The 22,724-nt window shown below is 34.8% G+C and overlaps 1 protein-coding gene across 3 annotated transcripts; it reads left to right on the forward strand.

Annotated features, from left to right (window-relative positions):
- Positions 1–4,214: 4,214 nt before the first annotated feature.
- Positions 4,215–21,191, forward strand: LOC106720412 (glycine receptor subunit alpha-2). 3 transcript variants are annotated; one of them, XM_014515110.2, is made up of 10 exons: positions 4,218–4,538; positions 12,993–13,060; positions 13,991–14,058; positions 14,244–14,464; positions 14,690–14,772; positions 15,305–15,457; positions 19,092–19,290; positions 19,595–19,805; positions 19,971–20,081; positions 20,767–21,191. In XM_014515110.2, the coding sequence occupies exons 1-10, from the start codon at positions 4,447–4,449 to the stop codon at positions 20,983–20,985; spliced, it is 1,425 nt and encodes a 474-aa protein (XP_014370596.2). In that variant the 5' UTR covers positions 4,218–4,446; the 3' UTR covers positions 20,986–21,191. The 3 variants fall into 3 exon arrangements, with proteins under 3 accessions (XP_045542897.1, XP_014370596.2, XP_045542896.1); XM_045686940.1 differs by having other exon boundaries at positions 4,463–4,538; positions 12,997–13,060; XM_045686941.1 differs by lacking the exon at positions 19,971–20,081 and having other exon boundaries at positions 4,215–4,538.
- Positions 21,192–22,724: the final 1,533 nt, after the last annotated feature.

The following is a 22,724-nucleotide window of genomic DNA, read 5'->3' on the forward strand; positions in this document are numbered from 1 at the left end:
CATTTTACGTATAGTAGAAAACAATTGGAGCAATTCAAACATTATACTTTTAAGAATTTGGCGATTCACCTTGTTACCGATTATTTAAAAAACAAATTGACATTATTTTTGCTCAATGACTAGCAAAAAAATTAAGCTGATTTTATTATCCTGTTATAATAAAAACACTAAAGTACGACATGAAATTTTGCGTCCAAGTTTCTGCTATTGTATTTTTTGATGCATGTATCAGCAAGTTTACCTTTTCCCGGTCATTCCATAACTATTTCGCCCACAATACCACCACCATCCACGATATTGTTAACAGTTTGAATATAATTAAGTCGTACATAATCAAAGTAATCTATATAGGAAGTAGATAAGAGATTAACGTAATTACAATAAAGGACAGACTATTATCAGTGTCGGAGTAGCTACAATGCGATGTATTAATAAATCCAACATTGACAAAGACCGCCAAAACACCTGGCCAGTGGCCAGACGTGAAAAAAATTAGCCTACGCATACGTTGCCACGTCCCGGAACAATCCCGTGACGTCCCGGATGAACAGTCGTCTGCGCTCTTTAAATACCATCCCGCTGAAATAACAAAGAAACATTATGTTTTTTTCTTTCGTAATCCGATAACACGTGCCGCAAATTTACTTCGCTAATGTAGTTGACCTTGTTTGTTCTCGAATTCAAATTTATTTTTTAAATTTAAATCTCCCTCAAGATAATAAAACTATTCTGTGATGTCCGATCTTTGCGCTGTCGGGATGTTTTTATTTGTCCTCTTATGTCCCATAGTCTCATTGCCATTAGGATCTGGCGTAACAGTCATAGACATCGTAAAATGCTTATGCTAAATAAACTCACTTCCGGAATTAAGTTGAATATTGTAATTTAAACGAATTTCGTATAGTGAATTCACTATGTCACGAACCAATGTTCTAGTACGTTCAAATTAAACAGAAAGAGTCATCAAGTACGATTAATAACGGTTATTTGTACCAACGAGTAGCGATAAAAATTATTGTCATTTTGTTTGTAGCAACTCAATGATTAATAAAATATACCATCTTATATGTGTATAAGATATTCGTAAACGCTTTGCTATTTCTAATTACATAAATCTCTAGTCTCTAAAATGTCTTTAATATGAAAATGTTTCATTTTTATTTTATTATTGAAACCTCATTATATTATAATGAATATTGAGCTCTGTTAGGGACAATTGCACGTTATAAAAGCTGTAATAGATGTAAATATCTAAATTTTTATTTATTTTAACCATCATCAGTGTATATGTTTATATTATATTACTTTACAGTCTTATATAATGAGTGAAGCGTCATAATTCCATCTGGGTCTTAAGACCGCTGTCTACGTCATCGCGCCGCACGCATCTCACATCAAAACATGCCCATGTATTTATAGCGAATCTGTATATCATGTTTAAATAGTCATATATCAGTGATTTGGCTTCTAAATTATGATTAACAAAGATCAAGCGTTGGATTACTGTGGAATATGCAGGGGAATAGTGTAATTGACATTTCATTCATTGCTTTTCATACTCAAAAAATCGTAGATAAAGATTGTTTAGTGCACAATTAAATTATTACAGCATCAGTATCGCCTTGGCTCCTTAACTAGGTTCATTTATATTTAAGGAGCCAATAACTTCCCTTTCTATTGCATCATACAAAATAGACAATGAGTATAACAAATGTAGCAATTAAAGTGGAAATTAAATTAATTTAAAGACATTAATTAGAGGGAAAAAAATAAACAAAGGATGTGTAGGTATGTATGTATGCTCAGACCCTCATGTGTGAGCATGTTTGTGTGGTTGTGGGTGAGTGTGGGTGTGTGGGTTGTGTATGAATGCTGAATGCAAGGGTATATAAATATATAATGTCTATTAAGTATTATATTGGAATAGTTGTTCACAATCATTTTAATTAAGATCTATAGTAGATAACTTCACCTATTGGTAGGCATAATGTAGACAAGCCTCTTTATTAATTTAGAGTTAACATGTAAGACTTGAGGACAAGCCGCGGGGACTAAACTTCAACTATACAGGCAAACTTGCAGACCAAATTTTAAAATCGTTTCAATTTTATACTCAGACTTATAATTACCACTTTATAGGTAATTAACGAATACTAAACATCGTAAACTATCAGTTTGTTATTTAAACCGATGTGTTTATTGGAATGCGTCTAATGTCATTTTATTGATCACAGCAATACTGATTTAAATATAGCACGGTAATGATTGAATTGTAACACGCTTCAAACATAAACTTCTGCAATTTGATAGAGGCTTAGTTTTCAACAACTTTTTTTTGCATTTCAGGTATCAAGGAAGTAGTAGTAGGAACATATATATTTCATCCAGCAAGCCAGCTCACTCGCATTATAAATGTACTATGTACGTAGTAATTATCACTGTCACTGCACGGTTTAAAAATAGTTAATAAGCTATTTGAGGTACAGATAGTATCAAAAATGCACTCTTAAAATTATTCTATCATAAGAAACTAATTTAAAGAAATTTCAATGACTAACGTCAAAGTAAATGCAAATAAATTAATAAAATATAAAAGTAAAAATTTTTTTGAAACATGTTCGGTGATGTGTTTTAAATTTCTTAGAGATGCATTTATTTATTAACTGCCAGTCATGTTGCCTGGATCGACATTACAGGGACAAAGTGAATCCAATGAAATGCAAGTTCACCTACATTGCGTCACATCACATCTCGTTACATGGTCTGCTAACTGCATTTATTTACGTCAAAATCATCCATTAATATAATTATGGAGAACCTATAGCTTTTTCTCCCACACACTGAGTATTATTAGATGCCAGGAGCTAATATTTTGCATAGCTTAAATATCAGACTCAAAATTTTTATAGTCATCTTAGGGTCCTTCAAGAAGACTCTGTTTGAGTTTTGTTGTCAAAATAAATTTGCTACATACATTTTCTTTTGTATCGATCATTTGCTTATTAAATTCTGTAACAAGTTACAGTAAGTATTTTCCTAAGTATTCGTTCTGATTCCAGTTTATAGAAAAGTTTACCGATTTAGGGAGAAAGGCAAGGAGATGATAATAAAGTTACGTTTTCTCATTGGCAACGAAAGAAAGAGACTCGCGACGCAAAAAAAGCGATGGCTACGAAACATCAGAGAATGGGCGGGGATTAAGTCACCCGAAGAATTTAACAGTGGTAGACGCCAGCAACAATAACATCGGTTACACGAATAGACCGGATCGCCCGATGAAATACCATGAATACACAGAAGACAGGCGTGAATTGGTGGCGATTCCGCGTTTCGTCTGATGAGTGTGGTGCCGGAGACCTAATTTTAGTCCTCTTTTCCTTCCTACACTTTTCTTATAAGGAAATGAGAAGAAGCAGTGCATTTGACGGAGGACGGGACGCAAGTAGTAAGTATTCTTAAATGCTTAAATCGTCGCAGATATTTATAACTTAATAATTTGATGTTATGTGGCTATATACGCAGCTATGTGCTTTTACATGAGTGGAGAAGGCTCGACTGGACAATCGCAATCTAGACATTTTTTAAATCGATATTATCTGATGTTAATGAATGTTATCAATGAGTAACAATTGGTATCTTAATTTTAATTAGTTATTACTAGCGAAAATTAAAGAATGTGCAAATGATGTTACAATCATGTCTGTGTAAGCACTATTGTTTGTATTATAGTCACTGCTAGTATATTTGCAAAGTTGAATGTTGCCCAACTTTTGGGCACGGCAGTGTCTGTCACGCAAACTTAACACGCTCCTAAAACCTTAGTTCTGATTTATGTCCCATACATTTCCCGTACATTTAGAACAAGCTTCAATTTCTTGTGTATATCTGATAACGTGTGAAATCTGAAAAAGTGTGATGAAATCGGTTTATATTTAATGCATTGTTGTCACTTATCACTTACAGAGTTAGTTTGAAGCGATTACGTTTCTGTTTTTTTTTTTTTTTGGAAGGGCAAAAGCCTTATGTGACATTCTGCTGTAACGTTGCGAGCAATGCTACGGCAACAAACTTGATAAATATTTTTTTATAAAAGGCAAAGTCAAGTGTGATTATTCTGCCACACGGTCGCGTGCAGAGCTCGCTACGTAGCGAGCTACGTTCGAAGCGTGTCGCGAATTAGTTCCCGCGCCACATCACAGGGTGAGATCGCGCGGAAGCGAAGGTTACGCCCGTGACCGCGCCCGCTGCCACCGTCGCTACTGTGCCGGGCGCGCACCGCGCAGTATCGCGCCGCACTTGCCGCTCCTCGGACCTGGGACCTCGGCGCTCGCGACCCCTTAGTGATGTGCCTCTAGCCGATCATGTGCAGGCGACGATTGTGTTTAGTGAGAGTGTGCGCGCGAGGCCTCAGGCGGCGCCGGCCCGCGCACCCCTAGCCTCCAGAACATGTGGAACCTCCTGGCACTGCTAGGCGCGCTCGTCGCTCTCGGTGGCGGGGCCACTTTCGCGCCAAATAAGGAGCTACTAGAGTGTGCAAGGTTCGTAGAACCCGCCAAGTTTATAATGAATACAAAAAAAGACTAGTAATTGCAATATTACAAATTTAGTCTTTAGAGGTGAGACCTCGAATGAGCTACAGAAATAATTTCAGATGAGCACGCCAGAGTATGGCTGTTTGCCCGTATTGTTGAGTGAAAAATAATTATTATACATCTTCGTGTACACTTAATATAATTTAAAACTTCTATTTTTTTCATTATAAAAATATATATAGGGGTGAAAAAGAGTACATATATTATAATGTTTAGTTTTACTAACACAGTAAAATGTAAGGTTGTGTCAATTTATAATCTATTATTTAAACAAAAACGTTAATGTTACTTTTTTTAATTTGACACTAATAATATAAATGCTAATATTTTAAATTAAACGGCTTTAAAAAATCTGGCAACTGCTTTCTCACTGCCGAATTTATACGACTGAAATCTTGCAGTTCGAAAATCCACTTTGTCTCCTTGGCAAGGCCAGTTGTTGACATAAACATGTCTACGTGCACTCGGCATAACGTAGTGGAGATCAAGTGAGCTTGGCCAGGTTCTATTTGGCGTATTTTTGATAAAATGAAATAGCGAAGGGACCGCTGCCCATTGACCTATGCAATTACAGATGCGTTGCCTACCTTTAGCCGACGGAGGAGGGACACACAAGGAAGATATGCAGAATGACTTCCACCTGACACCTGTCTTTTGTGTGATCGTGGTAGTGCGGGTCAGGCCGGTCCATTCGTGCAACAGATGTTACAGGCGTCTACCATTGTTAAACAATGCCTTTGCCACATATTCAGTCGCTATTTGCGTGTACTTTATAGGTTCAACTCAGGTATATGTAACTTATCAAATCTGTCCAAATCAGATATTTCCCAAACTTGTTTACACCGTTGTTTACAATTAATGATGTCAAAGCTTCAGTGGTTGGCTACAACAGTTTAATATGCTTGCGACTTTGTTTACATCAAGTAAAAAAAAAAATGATGTATATTATGATGTATGCTCTTGAAGCTAACAAAAATATAGAAAATTAAAATATTAGATTAAATATAATACATAAAAACTAAAATATATCATTAAAAGGTGTCCCTTGAAGCTTACTTTCACGCCTTGTCTTTTGTGAGGTGTATCATTGCCAATATACACTTTTTTCCTCTGTATATATGTCTAACTAGCAGTTGCTCGCGGCATCGTTCGCGCGGAATTAAAAAATCTAGGCGTAAACATAGCCTATGTCACCCGGGGATAGTGTAGCTTCCCAACAGTGAAAGAATTTTACAAATCGGTTTAGTAGTTTCGGAGCCCATTCAATGCAAATATACAATGAATCATATCTTACCTCTTTATAATACATTCATCATCATTAGCTCAATATATGTCCCTACTGAGAGGCTCGGAGGAGGCCATAGTTAACCACGCTGGCCCAGTGCGGGTTAAGACAATGCACAAATGTGCTTTATAATACATTTGTATATATAAATTGTAATTGTAACTTGAGTTTCTATTGACGAAACACCTATAAACATATATAGTTTTAAAAAAAGGGAATAAGAGGGTTGAAGATAACAATATTTTTAATACTGTTGTCTCAGTTTATTATGAGTATGTGTTGGTATCATCGCTATCGTTTATATAGAAGCAACGAAGAATCAATTACTTGAACGCGGAAAATTACGTGTAAAAATGTATAGGAATTCCTTAGAAACTTTCTGCTAATTCGATGGCTCCTACGTATACTATCGTACGTATGTTTTTGAAATTTTGCAAGATAATGATTTAAACATTATTATGATTAATTATGACGCATCAAACATGAACAAGTAATAGACAACCAAAAATTACAGTTCTTCTTCTTTCTAACATTCCTTTCAAACTTACACAGAAATTATTATTTATCAAGTTAATTTAAAATTCATAACAAAGGTGGTAAATAGCAAAAATTTTTCTTATGATAGTTTACGTAGGAGCCATCGAATTCAAAATCAGTCGGGGATTTTTATTAAAAATTTATATTCTTTATACTAAAATATTGACGTTTTTTGTATTACTTGTTTGACTGACATTTCAAATTTTTCCTACACACGTATTTAACTGTAAAATCGGACTGTTCAGATAAAACTGTGCAGTAAACACTGAAGGTGTGTAATAGGCTTTATAATAATTAGCTCATTTTATCACGACCTGGTTTTCTTAAGCTAATCAAATAAATATCTTGTATATCTATCCGTGTGTATATAGAGTTGATTATAATATATAATATAATACCTATTAAAGTTGCTAACTCTACTGACTCTACTCTCTAACTGACCCATCTGACTTAAACAATTATATTACTTAAAAGATATAACTGTTTTCGTCAGATAGGTCATAAAAGATGTAACTATTTTCATCGACAACAATTCGCATGGTAATATTTGTCCTTGACATGTAAGGCTACCTCATATAGGGTCTAATAAATCAAAACGTCATAACTATTGTTGTCCCTTCATAATTACGTATGAAATAAAAACCTTTTATGAATTGTTAAATAGTTTTGATGAAACATTAGGGAAGTAGAACAGTAGGGAAGGTTTGTAAAAATTTGAAAAATTTTAAAACAAAATCATTAAGTTAGAAAAGAAAATAATTAGTTGCATTTTAACTTCATGATTGTAAGACATCTGACATTTTACATTTGTTTTCTTCAATAAAGACGCTTGAAACATTATGCACGCTCGACAGACATTTCCGCTGTCGACACGTGTCTTCCACATATATTCACGGTGCAAACTGTTTTGTAAAAACAATGTAAACCACAATGTTCAATCCATTATTGTTAGATCTAAAAGCTGTGGTTCGTGTTCGATTATACAATATAATAATTAATTCATATGTTATAGAAAATCATCTCTACAACTAATGTTAGTTACATACAATCTAATAGACAAAAAGATCATGTGGAAACGATTTACGTTGCATTCGTCAGTGTAATTTTATTCTTTTATTTACTAATCGGTTACGGGCACTCCTTGTATCGCCTTGGTAGATTATTATAATATCTGCAGGAATGTTCGAATATTTACTATTCCACTGTAATCTATCTTAAATCCAATTTCATCCTGATCCCTTCAGCCATTCTGATAACAAACATCAATCCAGATTTTCGCATTTATAATTAGTAAATTGATGGCAAAAAGAATTAAACTCCACACTCAACAAACACAAATGGTAATGAATCGCATTGACCTGATGACAACAATAGCTATTCAAGTGGCGTTGCGCCCGAATTTAAGCCGTTTATCACAGCTATCTGCGTCACTAATAACCCAAATATAACGCGACCGGCCCGCCGCGGTTACTGTCACAACAGAAATAAACCCTCGGCCCGAATACCACTCTCGTTACAGACTGTACCACGTCTGCGGGGATTATTTGCGATTGCGACCATGCGGCGTCTGTGCGCTCAAGGCCGTTGCAGATGCTTCAAACATCTCGGTGGTTCTATTAGTACTGTAGTAAACACATCGTAACACCTCTTTATTGTAACATAACAAACGAGTCGTCACTCAAATCGTTTATTGTTCAGCAGTGCCTTAGTATTGGTTTCTCATATTAAATCTATATTACTGTATTCCCTTAGTGGCTACTTAGTGACTCTGATAGTGGCATTAAGTCCGCAGTGATCCACCATGACTGACTAACGCCTAGTCACCTTTAAGTTAAGGTAGGCTTTAGACAGAGGCGGCGTTAGGTTAGGGCGCGTTTGGTCGACCGCCCGGAGCATTGACCAGAAAGGGGTGCCACAGGTCTGCGAATTACACAGTCTCACGAAACCCAGTTAAACCCCCACCCCCCCAAGACATGGTAAGAAAAGAGAGGGCGCCGTAGTAATCTCGCCCTGGGCGCCCGTAAAGCTAACACAAATACTGGCTTTAGAGTAGGAGCCCCTTAGCAGAGATATGTATGAGCTGATGACTACGGAATAGAAAGGGCGGTACATTTTAGAATGACTTGCTAAATCAACCTAAGAACAAATTATGATCTTTAACACTGAAAGTTTTTCTCTACACAATAAAACGCTCAATTACTAGAATTATAAAACAAATAAATCAAGGTAAAAGGTATTTACAGCGACATTGTTTTATGATACTTCGCAATCCAACCCAGATTGCCTACGTCTATAATGTAATTATTATAATATACTACCATTTGCAAGCGACTCCGTTATCGCGGAATTAAAAAAAAACTTTTTATGTCACGTCCCACGGAAACGGGATAAAAAGATCAGTCTCCTGGTTCTAAGCTCCAATTATTGCAGATCGGTTCAGCCGTTCGTGAGTTATAAATAGTATAAATTACACGATTTTCTTTTATATATTATATATAAAAGAATATATATATATATATATATATATATATATATTCTAGAGAGAGATATATATATATATATATATATATATATATATATAAAAGAAAATCGTGTTATTATTTATATCTGTCTAGACTACATATAATTATATACTCATAAATAGTAACTAAAATGTCTAAGATCAATGAAATAACATCAAGTAAATAAAGTGCGTGGATTTATAAATGCAGCTTGATACGTTTACTAGAGTCTATCTTTGTAGAAGTTTAAATACTCCTGCCACTATTGTGTACTTGAAATAATTAGGAAACTTAATGTAGCACCCTAAACCTATGTCATTGATACACATTGCACTAGTAATTAGAGATGTCAGACAATCTGGCCTTTGTCCAATAGAGCATCGGATAGATTTCTTACTACACTCTCAAATGATTCAGTTCTTGTGTGCTACAATGATCAAATTAATACCAAGAGTACACTCTGCAAATCGGTGTTCTTTTTTTTATTTTTATATCTGGATTTATTATAATTAAGAAATTAAGATAACTCGCATATTCATTTCATTTTAATTACACATTCGTTGAACCATTCTTTGCTAAAAGTAAAAAAAAACTAAAATGGTAGCAAATGGTTTATGTCTACAACTAAGTATGACGGCTGATAGAGACGTATGGAGGAGTAGTTATATTGTGCCGACCCCATGTAGGGACAAGGGTAGGTTGATGACATGGTGACATACACAAAAATCATTTTCAGTTGTACAGATTTTAAAAATAACTTTCATCACTACATTCAAACCTACTTATGATACGATTTAACCTCTTATGTAAAGTACAATCTCGTACACATAATAAACAATCCATATTAATATTACATATTAATAATTGTCAAAATCCACTATTTGATTTTGAAAAAGAAAAACGACTGACTGTGTTAAGCGTGGACTGTATTTGGGATGAATAAAAGGCCTTAACTTGAATAAAAGGCTTATATTAGAAAAAAGATTACACAAATAAGTGCGGTAGGTTGACGCTAACGGTTAAGACGACCGAATGGAATAAAGAGCGCGCGGTGAGGCGCGCGGGTGGCGAGGTCTGAAAGGGCCCCCGCCGGCGGTACAGGAATACTGAACAGACTGTAACCCCATAACACTCAGGAGAGGTATACGAATAAAGGGAAATCGACAAAATTGGTTCAGTTGTTGGGACTCTAGGTCGTCATAGTGGAATTAATATGCATACATACGGGCGAAAAACATTACCCTCTTGAATCAGTCGGGTAATAAATATCTCAGAACACTAATTATTTTAAAGAATATTTACTAGCTATAATACCCCTATAGCCCTGCGCCTTTATTTACCGTTCGATTTTTATGCGTTTAATCCAACAATGTGGGTACTTAACAATTTGACCTGATTATGTCTACGGGGTCTTGACATGATAACGACAATGTCACTTCTGAAACCGTTTCAGATTATTGGGGCTTTAAGATGGTAAATAATACTCCTACTTAAAAACAAAATAAAGGAAAAAGAGGTTTAAAGAATTTTCTACAGATAAAACTCAAATATATTTGTAGCTACTTATTAGGGTTGTCAGAAATGCTTTGACTTCTTTCAAATATAACATTTCCCTAAACTATGCCATGTTTGGAGTATTCAGTTAATATTTGTGTCAGTTATAGTCTGTTGTTATCTTTGACAGATGACCTACGATTATGGCACGCACGCGAAAAGGCGCTTACAGTTTTTGGCTATTGTTTTTTTCTAGTTATAATAATTATTAAAAATGAGTGAATTATGCGCACTACAATGGTTAATGAAAATTTAAGGCTGGAAAATGTTTTAATAAAATTATTAAGTATTTTTTTCAATAATTTGAACTTGGCTATGGATACAAAATAGCCAAAGGTATATCTTAACGACATTAGTTAATGTCAACCGTATATATGAATAAAGATTAGCGGGCAAATTCATGTAAAGGTAATTATTATATGGGCAGAGTTGCATGCGAGAATGTTCACATGCCATGCAATGTGATTGGAGGCGTTTTGAAAGCGTGCCTCTAATGTTATTATATAGAGATTTTCTTTTGTTTTACAGCATTGTAACCAAGTATTAGTCATAAAGAAAGGAACTTAACTATACTGTTAAATAGTAGTCATTCAAAAATGTTTAGGACGACGGTGTCGGGTTATAAATTTTCTAAGATCTGTCATCGATGAATAAAAAATTGGATGTTGTAATGTACTGTTGTCTAGCCCTTTTCCTTTCTCATTTTATAAGGTAAAATTCAACATTATAAGTAAAAATCAAATAAAACGTTAATTTATTTAAAACAAAAAATAGTATTTATGAAGTCTTTTTTGTTTAATAATTTTTTTGTATACTTAATACCGTAACCCAATACATAACTAAAGCAATATCGGTATACTTAAAACTTTCACTAAGTTATTTCATTGCAGTTGTTTTATTTTTTCTTTTAGAAATGTTTTATTTTTTATTTTTATAGCAAAAGGTTACGAGCAATCGGCCATTTGAAACACCGAAACAATCGTTGCCGTAGATATTTGCATTTGCAGATGGGATGCGTACTTTAAATCGACTGAAGAGGGAACGCACAGAAAGAGGATATTTCATCTTCCTGTTCCGAATTACTTCCACTTCACGCCTGTCTTTTGTGAGATCATGGCATTACAAAGGTGGAGCCGCCCCATTCGTGAAAAAAAATGTTATTGCGGGCTCAACCACTGTTAAAGTGTTGTTAAATTTGACATGGTGATAACGTAAATATCAAGGTATGATAGTTTAAATTACTTCAATATGGTGGATGTCAAAATATTTACCACGTCTCGACCACGGTAACCTTTAAAGTGTAATCATGCAATATCGATAACTCTGAGTGAATGGATAAACGGGTAATCGTTTAGGTACTATGTATCAATATTAGAACAGACAGCTTGTTTGATGTATTAAATCATTGAATTCATATTTTATTATCTTTTTCAACTTATAGGCCAAAGTCGACCTCCTCTCACCTCTGATTGTCTTGGTGTGTTGAAGCATATAATCATAAAGTGAGCATGACTTACATGGTCATCAAATGTTTGATTCAATAAATAAAAAACAACCAGATATGTTGGCACTACTATATACCCCTATAGGCCCCAGGATACATTTTCTGAAATAAGTAATAATTCGTTAATAATAAATAATTCAAAAATAAATAATATTACTATTCATTATTGCTTTGTTATGTTTATGTTGCAAAGGTCATTGATATATTTGAATTATTTGTACACAATCCGCTTAGAGGAATACTAAAGCACGAAGCGTTATATAAATGATCGCGCAGTTGGTATATAAATAAACACATAAGCCTTTAGCAAAGGACATTGTCTTAATCCAAGCGAAGAAACGTAATTCTATTATATACAGCCATTTAATACTTGTTCAGTATATGTGCGGTTTCCTCGTTTGAAATATGGTTTACGTTTTACCTGCATGCTTAAAAGCACTCATAGACAAACGCGTACTACTAAAAACAAAATGTTTAGAAAGCCACAAAGTCATAAAAATTGTACAACAAAACGGATTGATCCTGTAACTATGAGTTTTCACTGGCCACTTGAAAAAAACAAATTGATATCCTCTTACTGTCAATTATTACATATTGTCTGCATATTGTCTGATTATTACAACTAATAAATAAAACGTGATAATAAACTAAATAAATAATAATAAACTGTTGTAGAATGTACCGTAAACAAAATTAACATACAAACAGATAAAAGGGATGTCAGCTGATTTGTGTAAATATAATTAGATGTGAGTTAGACCCTTCAACCCGCACGTGACTATCGTAGTAAAAAAAATTAAGTAAACAATGATTGTCTAAATAACTGGTAGGCAATAAATAATTTTATCTGTTTTTTATTGATTTTATTTTTTTTTAAAAGAAAAACTATAATAAATTATACTTTAGTAAATTTGCGATTGAATTTTATTACTTATTAAAATGATATAAATAATGAATGGTATTGTCTAATATTTTTGCTTAGTATTTCAATGTTTAATTTATTGTAACATTTCTTTCAGCCAGATCCTGTACATGAACCAGCACGCGTACAAGATTCCTGAAAACTACAATAGAAACATTCCACCTGGTAAGTTAATTTAGTAATCAATTACCATAACCCCTGATATATAATTCCGCATATCACAAAGTAATAAATCGCCTTTACAAGTTGACAAGTTTAATTACTCGTTTGCGAAAACTGATAAATACAATAATTCTATTAGAATCTAAATTATTTTTAATATTTATCCGAAATGTAGGATAATAATGTCAAAATGATGGAACTAATTTTAGAAGCATCTATCTAGTTAGTCGGACATTAATCAGCAAAACACTTCAGACGCTCGCCCGGTCATTATTCAAGCCATTCGTCTCCAATCATAACCTCAAACGATAATATTTAAAGTATTAAAATGCTATAAAAACTGTCATAAAAGTGTAAATTCCACTATGAATATTACACAAATACACATTAATGTTGTGTTGCAAACAAAATACGAAATAAAACTAAACTAAAATTAAATATTTCTTAAAATTAGTAAATAATTTTCAAGTCAACGTTAGATCCTTTTAAAAAGATCGTAATGAGCGGATATTATGTTTACGTATAAAGGTAAAAGCTTGTTCCCGTCGGGGATATCGCCGAGAATTGCGATAAAACGTTTGCTTGTAATACTTGTTCGTACTGATTCAATAAAACCGTTCAAAACCAGCTATAATTTCATATGACGCAGTCACGATAGTCTAGTGACAAAGATACTCCGATCTGAAGACTAAGGATCAAATACTGCATGTTGTGTATACTTCTTAATTACTGCTAATTAGTGTTAATTATAAAGTAATACCTGATTAAAATTACTGACTATTTAATGAATGCTGTCAATTGATCAATTTTTAAAAATTATGTTAAACATTTTTTTATATCTTTTAACATCATGATTTCGATAGATTTTAAATAATATTTGACCCTAATCCGTAGTGATTGCATATTTATTTTTTAATACAAATACTTTTTCAGGTAAAAACACAACAGTTTACATTGGAATAAACGTCAATCGAGTATCAGGAGTTGATGAGAACAAAGAGGTATTTTCTTTATATACCCTTAACTTATACCTATATAACTTTTGCCTAAGCTTAAGAATAAAAGATTTTTGGCAATTTTGCTCCAAGCGTGGCAAAAAAATTGAAAGGATAATTATAAGAACATATCTGTTTTGTATGAAAATTGCCATACTGGTTTTGAGGGGATAACATAAAATTATTTCCAGGAAATAACACTGGACGTGTTCCTTCAAGTGTCATGGGAGGATGGTCAGCTGCAAATCCCGCCGGGGATGCCGTTCATCGACCTGCCCTGGGAGTTCCGTCAGTTGATTTGGACGCCAGACCTATACATCTGGCAATTGCAGACCATGAGGACTATGTCCGTGTTGCAGGAGATGGCCTCTCTCAGAATCTATTCAAACAGCACTGTATCAGTTAATATAGGGTGAGTTGGATTCAATCTATCTATAGTTTTCATGATCGTATAGTCTTGTATTTATTTCTTAATTTTATTTTTTTATTTCTTACACTGTTCTCAAATTTAAATCAATCTTCATTTGATAAATAAGTTGCCAGATCTCAGCAAAGGTTATAAATTGTTGGCATTTTGTACAAAATTTTTAAGACTGTAGAAGTAATTGTATAAAACGTAAATTTGTATTTATTTCAGAGCTACTATAACGATCAAATGCCAAATGGACTTCGTTCTGTATCCTCTCGATGTGCAGAAATGTGCCATAGATTTTGGTAGTTGTAAGTATGATGCAAATTTTTTTTCATATTTCCCTTTTATATATAAATAAAAAACACCTCAGTCAAAATTGTTATTGATTTGTATTTTACTATAATTTCCTGTAACAGACAATGATTTGCATAAAAAAATGTACGTCATGTCATCAACGGCCGAGGTTTCAGTTATTAATTGGCAACCATTATTAATCAGGGTAAAATATAAAATACGCTAGTACAGTTTAAAAATAGACAATGTATTCAGCTATTATGTTAATCAAGGTTGTAACAAATTATAGTCTGTTCTAGGCATTTTAGGGTAGCGGTTCATAACTTTTAACCTTTACGAATTTTCTGTATAACTTTATCTCTTTTGTCTCTTTTTTTATTTGTTTTGTGATAACTATGATATTCAATAAGTCTTTTAATGGTATAGAAATAAACATTTTCTTTTTTATCGATCTGCTTTTATTCATTTGATCATGAAACCTCTATCTCATTTTCAATGTAGTACCATTCGAAAGCTTTTCATCGTAACAAAGCATACTGTTCTTAGACAAATACACATCAGAGGACGTTCGTTTCGAGTGGCACGCCGGCGCCCCCTGGCGAGGGCTGGTGGGGAAACAGCGCAACCAGTTTCGGCTGCCGAAATACGTGGTCACCTTCGTCACGGACAAAAGTAATCATATTCGAAATTTTGGTGAAGGTAAATGTATACTTTTTGCTTTGCGCTTCAGTTTGCGCCCCGTAACATGTATGTTTTTTTATTGCTAACGCTCTGTCGCAGTTGCATGTCGCTGCTATGCTGGCGTGGATGTAGGCTCGAGTTTTTTCAGGAAATTTCTATGCTGCACAAAACTCTTTAGCACTCGAGTAGACTCGATTATCATGAACAAAAACTGCGAACAAATATCCAAGTTAATTATTTCTTCTTCTTCTTCTTGTGCCTCTCCACTATTGGAGGTTGGCCGTCAGCTTAGCGAAATTCTTCCTATCTTGCGCCAAGCGAAACAGGTCTTCAACGCTGGCAATGTTGGTCCACTCCCTGATGTTCCTCAGCCACGACTTCTTCCTACGTCCAACGCGTCTCTTTCCTGCGATTTTGCCCATCATAATGAGTTGGAGAAGATGGTATTTCTCGTGTCGCAAAACGTGACCGAGGTAGGCGACCTTTCTCTGTTTGATGGTTTGCAACAGTTCGCGATTCTTGCCGACACGCTGGAGTACCCGCACGTTGGAAACTTTCTGTATCCAGCTAATACGTAACATTCTACGGTAGCACCACATCTCGAAAGCTTCTAGATAATTCTGTGTTTTCGCTCTCAGAGTCCAGGCTTCACTACCGTAGAAAACTACAGGCCACACATAACATTGGAGTATTCTTACTCGGAGCTTTATTGACAGTTGGCGGTTGCACAGAACTTTACCCATTCTTTTTAAGGTGGCTTGGGCAATTCCAATCCGGGTCCGTATTTCTTGTTCGCTATCCCATTCTTCATTAACCCAAGCCCCGAGGTATTTGTACATCCGCACGCGCTCTAGATCTGACCCTGCGATGGTAATTCGGGGATCTGAGGGGTTTTTAGCTATAACCAGGAATTTAGTTTTGGACACGTTCATGTTCAAACCCGCTTTCAAGCTGCACTCGTGGACTCTGTCAATCAATATCTGTAGATCCTGTGCGGAGGAGGCTATCAGTACGGTATCATCGGCGTATCTTAGATTGTTCACGACTTTGCCGTTCACTTTGACACCGACTTCCAGTCCCTCTAGCGCTTCCGATATAATGGCTTCGGAGTACAGATTAAAAAGAAGGGGTGACAGGACACATCCTTGTCTGACACCACGTCTTATCTCGAGGAGCTCCGTTTTAGTATCCCCGACTAGGACCGCAGCTGTTTGGTTCCAGTACAAGTTTTTAATAATTCTAATGTCTTTGCCGTCCAACCCAATATCTAACAAAAGTTGTAGCAGAATATCGTGCTTTACGCGGTCAAACGCTTTTTCATAGTCGATAAAACATAGAATTACATCAATTTGCATATCACGGCATTTTTGTACCAGAACATTAAGAGCAAACAGTGCTTCACGGGTACCCATACCTGACCGGAAACCAAACTGACTTTCACCTAACTGTTCGTCACATTTTGATCTTATCCTGTTGTGGATGATAGCCAAAAATATCTTAAGTACATGACTCATAAGACTGATGGTGCGGTATTCCGAACATTTTCTAGCGTTAGCTTTTTTCGGCAGAGTAATAAATGTAGACTCCAGCCAGTCATCGGGAAGATCGCCTGAGTCGTAGATCTGATTAAAGAGTCGCGTTAGTATATCCACATATCCGTCTTCTAATAGCTTCAGGATTTCAACTGGTACGTTGTCTGGGCCTAACGCTTTTCCTGTTTTAGCTGATCTTAACACTTGTTTCACTTCCGACGTCAGTATGGGCGGTCCGGTGTCATCAGTTGTTAAGCCATGTATACTTCTAGAAGTGTCATCAAACATTTGCACGATGTATTCGCGCCATGTATGTTTCTTACTCTCCTGGTCAACAAGGAAATTGCCTCGGTCGTCACATAATAAGTTAAGGTTCGGTTTTTTATTCATACCCGCGAACTCTTTAACTTCTTTGTGTAAATTGAAATTATCGTGCTTACGCAGAAGAAGTTCCATGCGGTCACACTTGCCTTTATAGAATTTATCCCGGGCGAATTTAATTTTTTGGTTTATAAGTTTATCCAACTCTACGTATTTTCTGTGATTTGTGGCTTTATAAGTTCTGCGTTCTTCCATCAGCTCCAGAATTTCATCCGTCATCCATTTCTGTTTCTTTCTAGGATGGTTTGGTGCTAATACGGATTCACAAATATCGCCAACCTTACGTTTTAAACTTGTCCACGTTTTTTCGGGACACGTTGTCTTAACCAACTCTTTTTCTGCCCACTGATTTATAGAATTCGATACTGCTGTTCTATATTTATGTTCTTTCATCTTTCTTGTATCAATAAATTGTTTTTTAGGGTTATTTTTAATGCGTTTAAATTTACATTGCATTGTCACAACCACTGGGTTGTGATCGGACTTAATATCAGCTCCCGGATATGTAAGGGCATTCTTAATAGAATTCCGAAACCTTTGGTTCACAATAACGTAATCTATTTGGTTCCGTACTATGTGGCTCGGTTTGTGTCTCGGTGACGTCCAGGTGTATAAGCGACGTGGATGTAACTTGAAGAGAGTGTTTGTAATGGTGAGTCCTTTATCTTGACAAAAATCGACTAATAGGTCTCCTCTGTCGTTTCTATCACCAAGACCGTAAGATCCCGTTACTCCCGGTACTGGCATTGACCCTACTTTCGCATTAAAATCTCCTATTATCAAGTTTATTTCGTGTCTTTTTGTGTACTGCATTAAAGTGTCTATTTGCCCATAAAGCTCTTCAATCTCAGCCAGAGGTTTTTCTGCAGTAGGAGCATAAACTGTTATTATGTTAATATTTACTGGATACGCACTAAGCTGAATAAGCATAGCGCGGTTTGATAGTGGCAAAAAATTTGTGACAGAGTTGGAAATTATTTTACTCATGAGGATCCCAACCCCATATGATTCGAAATTTTGGTCATTGCCAGAGTAATAAAGGACTTTTCCTTCGGCAGTAAGGTGTTTTCCTTGACCAGGCCATTTCGTATCACTTATACCCAGTATATCGATTTGCAGGCGATCCATCTCTTTTATTATGTTCGAAAGTTTTCCAGGCTGCTGCATACCTCTAACATTCCATGTCGCTATCTTTATCTTTCTCATTTTTGTCCTTCCGGGGATTCTTAGCACCCCTGTCCCATTCAAGGGACGCCGGAGACTCGGGGCCATATCTTTCTTTGTCCTATTCATTAAGCTGACTACTAGGGAAAAATAATGACGGTGGTATCCCGTTGCCTTCCGTCATTAATTAATTACAAAAGCGATAATATTTTTCTTAGATAATTTAAGCCTTTAAAAGAAAAATTACTCACATACTTAACCAACCGAACATCCACGCCTAGCGCAAAATATTCTTATTGTGTAGTTTTGTTTGTAACGTGTTGTATTCTATTTGTAGCATTTGATTTATGTTAGTAGCATGTTTATAAAAAGCACCTTAAACTTTTCCCATTTATAGTTCTAATGTCAAACGTACTAAGCCAAATGTGAATTTACAAATAATCACGCCTGTTGTATAATTAAGAATTAATTAATTTAAGATTTACTACGTAAATTGACCTAATAAGTCTGTGATCTAAGAAATTTTATGTTCACTGGATACGTTTGTTGAGTCTTAGTGATGTTATATTTTGTAGGAGAACATTCAGCAGCTCGTCTGCAGATCAAGCTGTCCCGGGAGCTGCGCAGCTACCTACTGGAGAGCTACCTGCCGTCGTCGCTGTTCGTCATCATATCCTGGGGCAGCTTCTGCGTCATCCCGGAGATCGTGCCTGGCCGCATGGTGCTGCTAGTCACCACACTACTCTCCCTCGTCACGATGTTTGACACAGTCAGGTTAATATTGAGTAACAACCTAATCGAGTCCATTAGCTACAACCCTGTTTTTAATTAAGAGATCGAGACACTGTTTCAATCAAGACGTAGGGAGATTGAAAGTTTTAGCCCTATTTTGATGGTAAATAGTCGTAAGACAATCTTGCCTTACAACCTGTTTTTTTCCACCGGAGCATAAAACTGACCGGAGCTGAATTGAGCTGATTTTCTAAATGTTTGAATAACTTATTATAGTTGCATCTTATGACAGTCTAGGAATTAAGATCCACCAAATTTTACAATAGAATACATTTAATGTTTGTAGTACAAACTCGCCCGACGCACTGGAGTTAAAGTGTATAGAAGTGTGGCTGATCTCATGCACGATCTTCGTGTTCCTCGCGCTGTTAGAGTACTTCGTTGTATTGTTTGGCATCCGCTATGACAAGAGCTGGAGTAAGCGACGCCAGGACCTACGCCGCGCGCACTCCGCTGCGCAGCTCGCGCCGCCCCCCCTACACGTGAACCATTCACAGGTGACCAAAGCATCTTGATACTTTCAACAATTAGAAAATCTATAATTTATGTATGTTATAAATGAAATCAAAAGTTTTATGTGATCAAACTCAGTAGAACGTAGGAAGTAGTCACACATAGAATTTTGGTTTTAAATTTTAGAAATAATCCTATTAAATTTGTAGAGAATGGGCACACCGGTGACAGGAACGCCTCAAGGCGGCGTCTTTTCACCGCAACTAAGCGTTGAGGACGATGGCCTAAAGCAACAATTCTCGCATCAAACAATACAAAGGGTAAATATTTCAATTTCAATTGAACTAGTCTAGTGCACAAACAATAAAGGCCCCTGCACACGTATTTTACCTTCATTTTTTAAACAAAATTCACCAATTTCTAGTCGTCCTCCTCGGATAAAAGGAGTTGGAGAGACAATAAGATTGGATGCGAAACAAGATCAGTCAGTAAGGTAAAATTAATTTAAATGGCACGGTGTGTCTGATGTCCGTATGCAAATTAGTTTCACGTAATTATAACTACATTATTGGCGACATAATACGTATCCAGTCTTTAAATATTTATGTATTTACCTGTACAATAGGACGTGTAGATATTAGGCGTGCAAATAATATGTTGTGGCAATATTTGTTGCTTCAGAACTTAGAGGGCCTTTACACGCGATTGTGTTGTTAGAATTTAAGTTATAGATTAGGGTTACAAGCAAATTTTGCTTTAGGAATTTGTGTAACATTGATATTTTTGATTTTATTTAGTTTTGCACAGAACAAGTTAATATTTAGATTTACGCACTTTGACAAGACTAGAGAAGCGATGAGGTTGAAAGAATCAAATTGTCCAACAATGAGCTTTTCCAATTTTTTAAATTGTAGAAAAGCCGTATTGATTACTTGTAATAAGCATTTTAATATACGCTTGTGTTAAATTTGAATGTTAATAAATAAATCTTTTTTTTTATTTTAGGATTCACCCATACTAGATACAATGCCGCCGAGTGGGTCGTCCAGGGGTTTCATGGCACGAGTGGCCACCATGGTAGACCACGGCGTTATGTTTTGTGGGGCCCAACATGGGGCGCTCGACAAATTCGCCCTCATGCTGTTCCCAATATGCTTTTTTCTTTTTACCGTCATTTACTGGACAACTTACCTTAGCGAAGCGCATCGGGCAACTCTCGAGTAGTGACAGTGTGTAAAGACCTTATTATTAACTTATGTGAACAGTGCCTAAACTTACCAAGTGATAAAAACTATTTTTGTAAATATTAGACAAATTGCTAGTCCATTTTTGAAATTTAGGTCATCCCTAAGGAAGTTATATTGAAGCATGTAAATGTCTATACTTTTTAAGTTTTTTTTTTGTTAATTTAAAGTGAGTGCAATTATTTATTAAATAAGAAACAATTATTGTACAGTGTGGTTATAATTTAATGTTATGTTTACATTTGTTATTTGTTGAAAATTATTTATTTTTATTTATGTAAGTGTTATTGTTCTAAGCAGTGCCTTTAAAGTGCGTTATATTTGTAGTTCACACTAGATATAATACGTATGCACGGAATATTCCGTGACATTACTAAACTGGGTAACCTATTATCTCACGAAATTACACTACCGTATTATTACATGAAGAATTCTAAAGAACATTTACAAATAGAACGAGCATATTCAAATAGAGCAATTCTAATACTTTGACCAGATATACGCATCAAATTTTGTGATTTCTTAATTTAAAAAATCACCCCTTTTACCTACCTTCACTACTTCCTATAAAAATAGTTTACATATATAGAAACACAGAACATTGAATCTTCTTAACCCTAAATAAATTTTGAAAACCGTTTGTATATAATAATTTGAAATTAAATTTTAAAGGAACCTTAAAATTAATCGATTTAAAAATATGCCTTTTAATAAAACTGCTTTGACAATTTTAATAGAAAATTTATTAGTATAATTTATTGTCGAATTTTTAGCATACTAATTAATGTTGTTAAGTAATTAATAATATGACGTAAAATAAAATTTTATTAAACTGATAATATCTACAAGTTACGAAATGTTTTGGGGACCATAAGGCTTATACTTAAATTAAAAATAATTGGCTTTAATTTAGGTGCCTTGTGGTTAATATCTAATCAGAGTATTTTTTTACAATTTACTAGACAAATTATGTTTCTTCTTAGTTTCCCACTAATCAAGAAAATAAGATCTCATGACCATATTAGACTTATAAGTGGTGAACAAAAGAAACATCATTTAGTTGTCGTTATTGACACTAGTTATTTTAAGTGTGGTACCATGGAGTTTCACTGCAGAAATAACTAAACAAAATCATATTTTTCTTTCAGTTTTTCGTAGTTAATGAGAGATATGGCAACATTATTTCGTAATAGTATGCCACTTCGAAAAGTTACCGTAATTTAATGCTGTTTTAAAAAAGGATTTTTTTATTATTTAAATCTTTGGTAATTTTAAACAGGTTATTATGCTTTTTTATCAATCACTTAATTAGCTTTACGAGTATAATATAAAGCTAAAGATCTAGTCATTATTTAATAATTACAATCATTAATAACTTAGAGCACAAATCATTTTATTGCACAAAATGTGATGTACATTATGTATTTATCAAATTGTTATATAATTATCTTAAAACTATTAAAAAAAATGGCCATTAAATTAATTTTATTCAGAGTAATACATACATTTAGTTTAATGTAAGTTTAAAAAAAAGTTCGTCCATAGAATATTAAAATTTGTGCCTTTCTATAACAATTGAATTGCTTAGAAAATTATAATATATTGTTTTTGATTTAAATGTAAAAACTTAAAGCACGTTTCAAATAAAAATGTGCACGTCGATAACATCTATCTGTCAAAAATCATCAATTAACAATAAGTAATCAGCGTTATTATCTT

This window comes from Papilio machaon, chromosome 4 (genome assembly GCF_912999745.1).
Source record: "Papilio machaon chromosome 4, ilPapMach1.1, whole genome shotgun sequence".
NCBI classification, from domain to species: Eukaryota; Metazoa; Arthropoda; class Insecta; order Lepidoptera; family Papilionidae; genus Papilio; species Papilio machaon.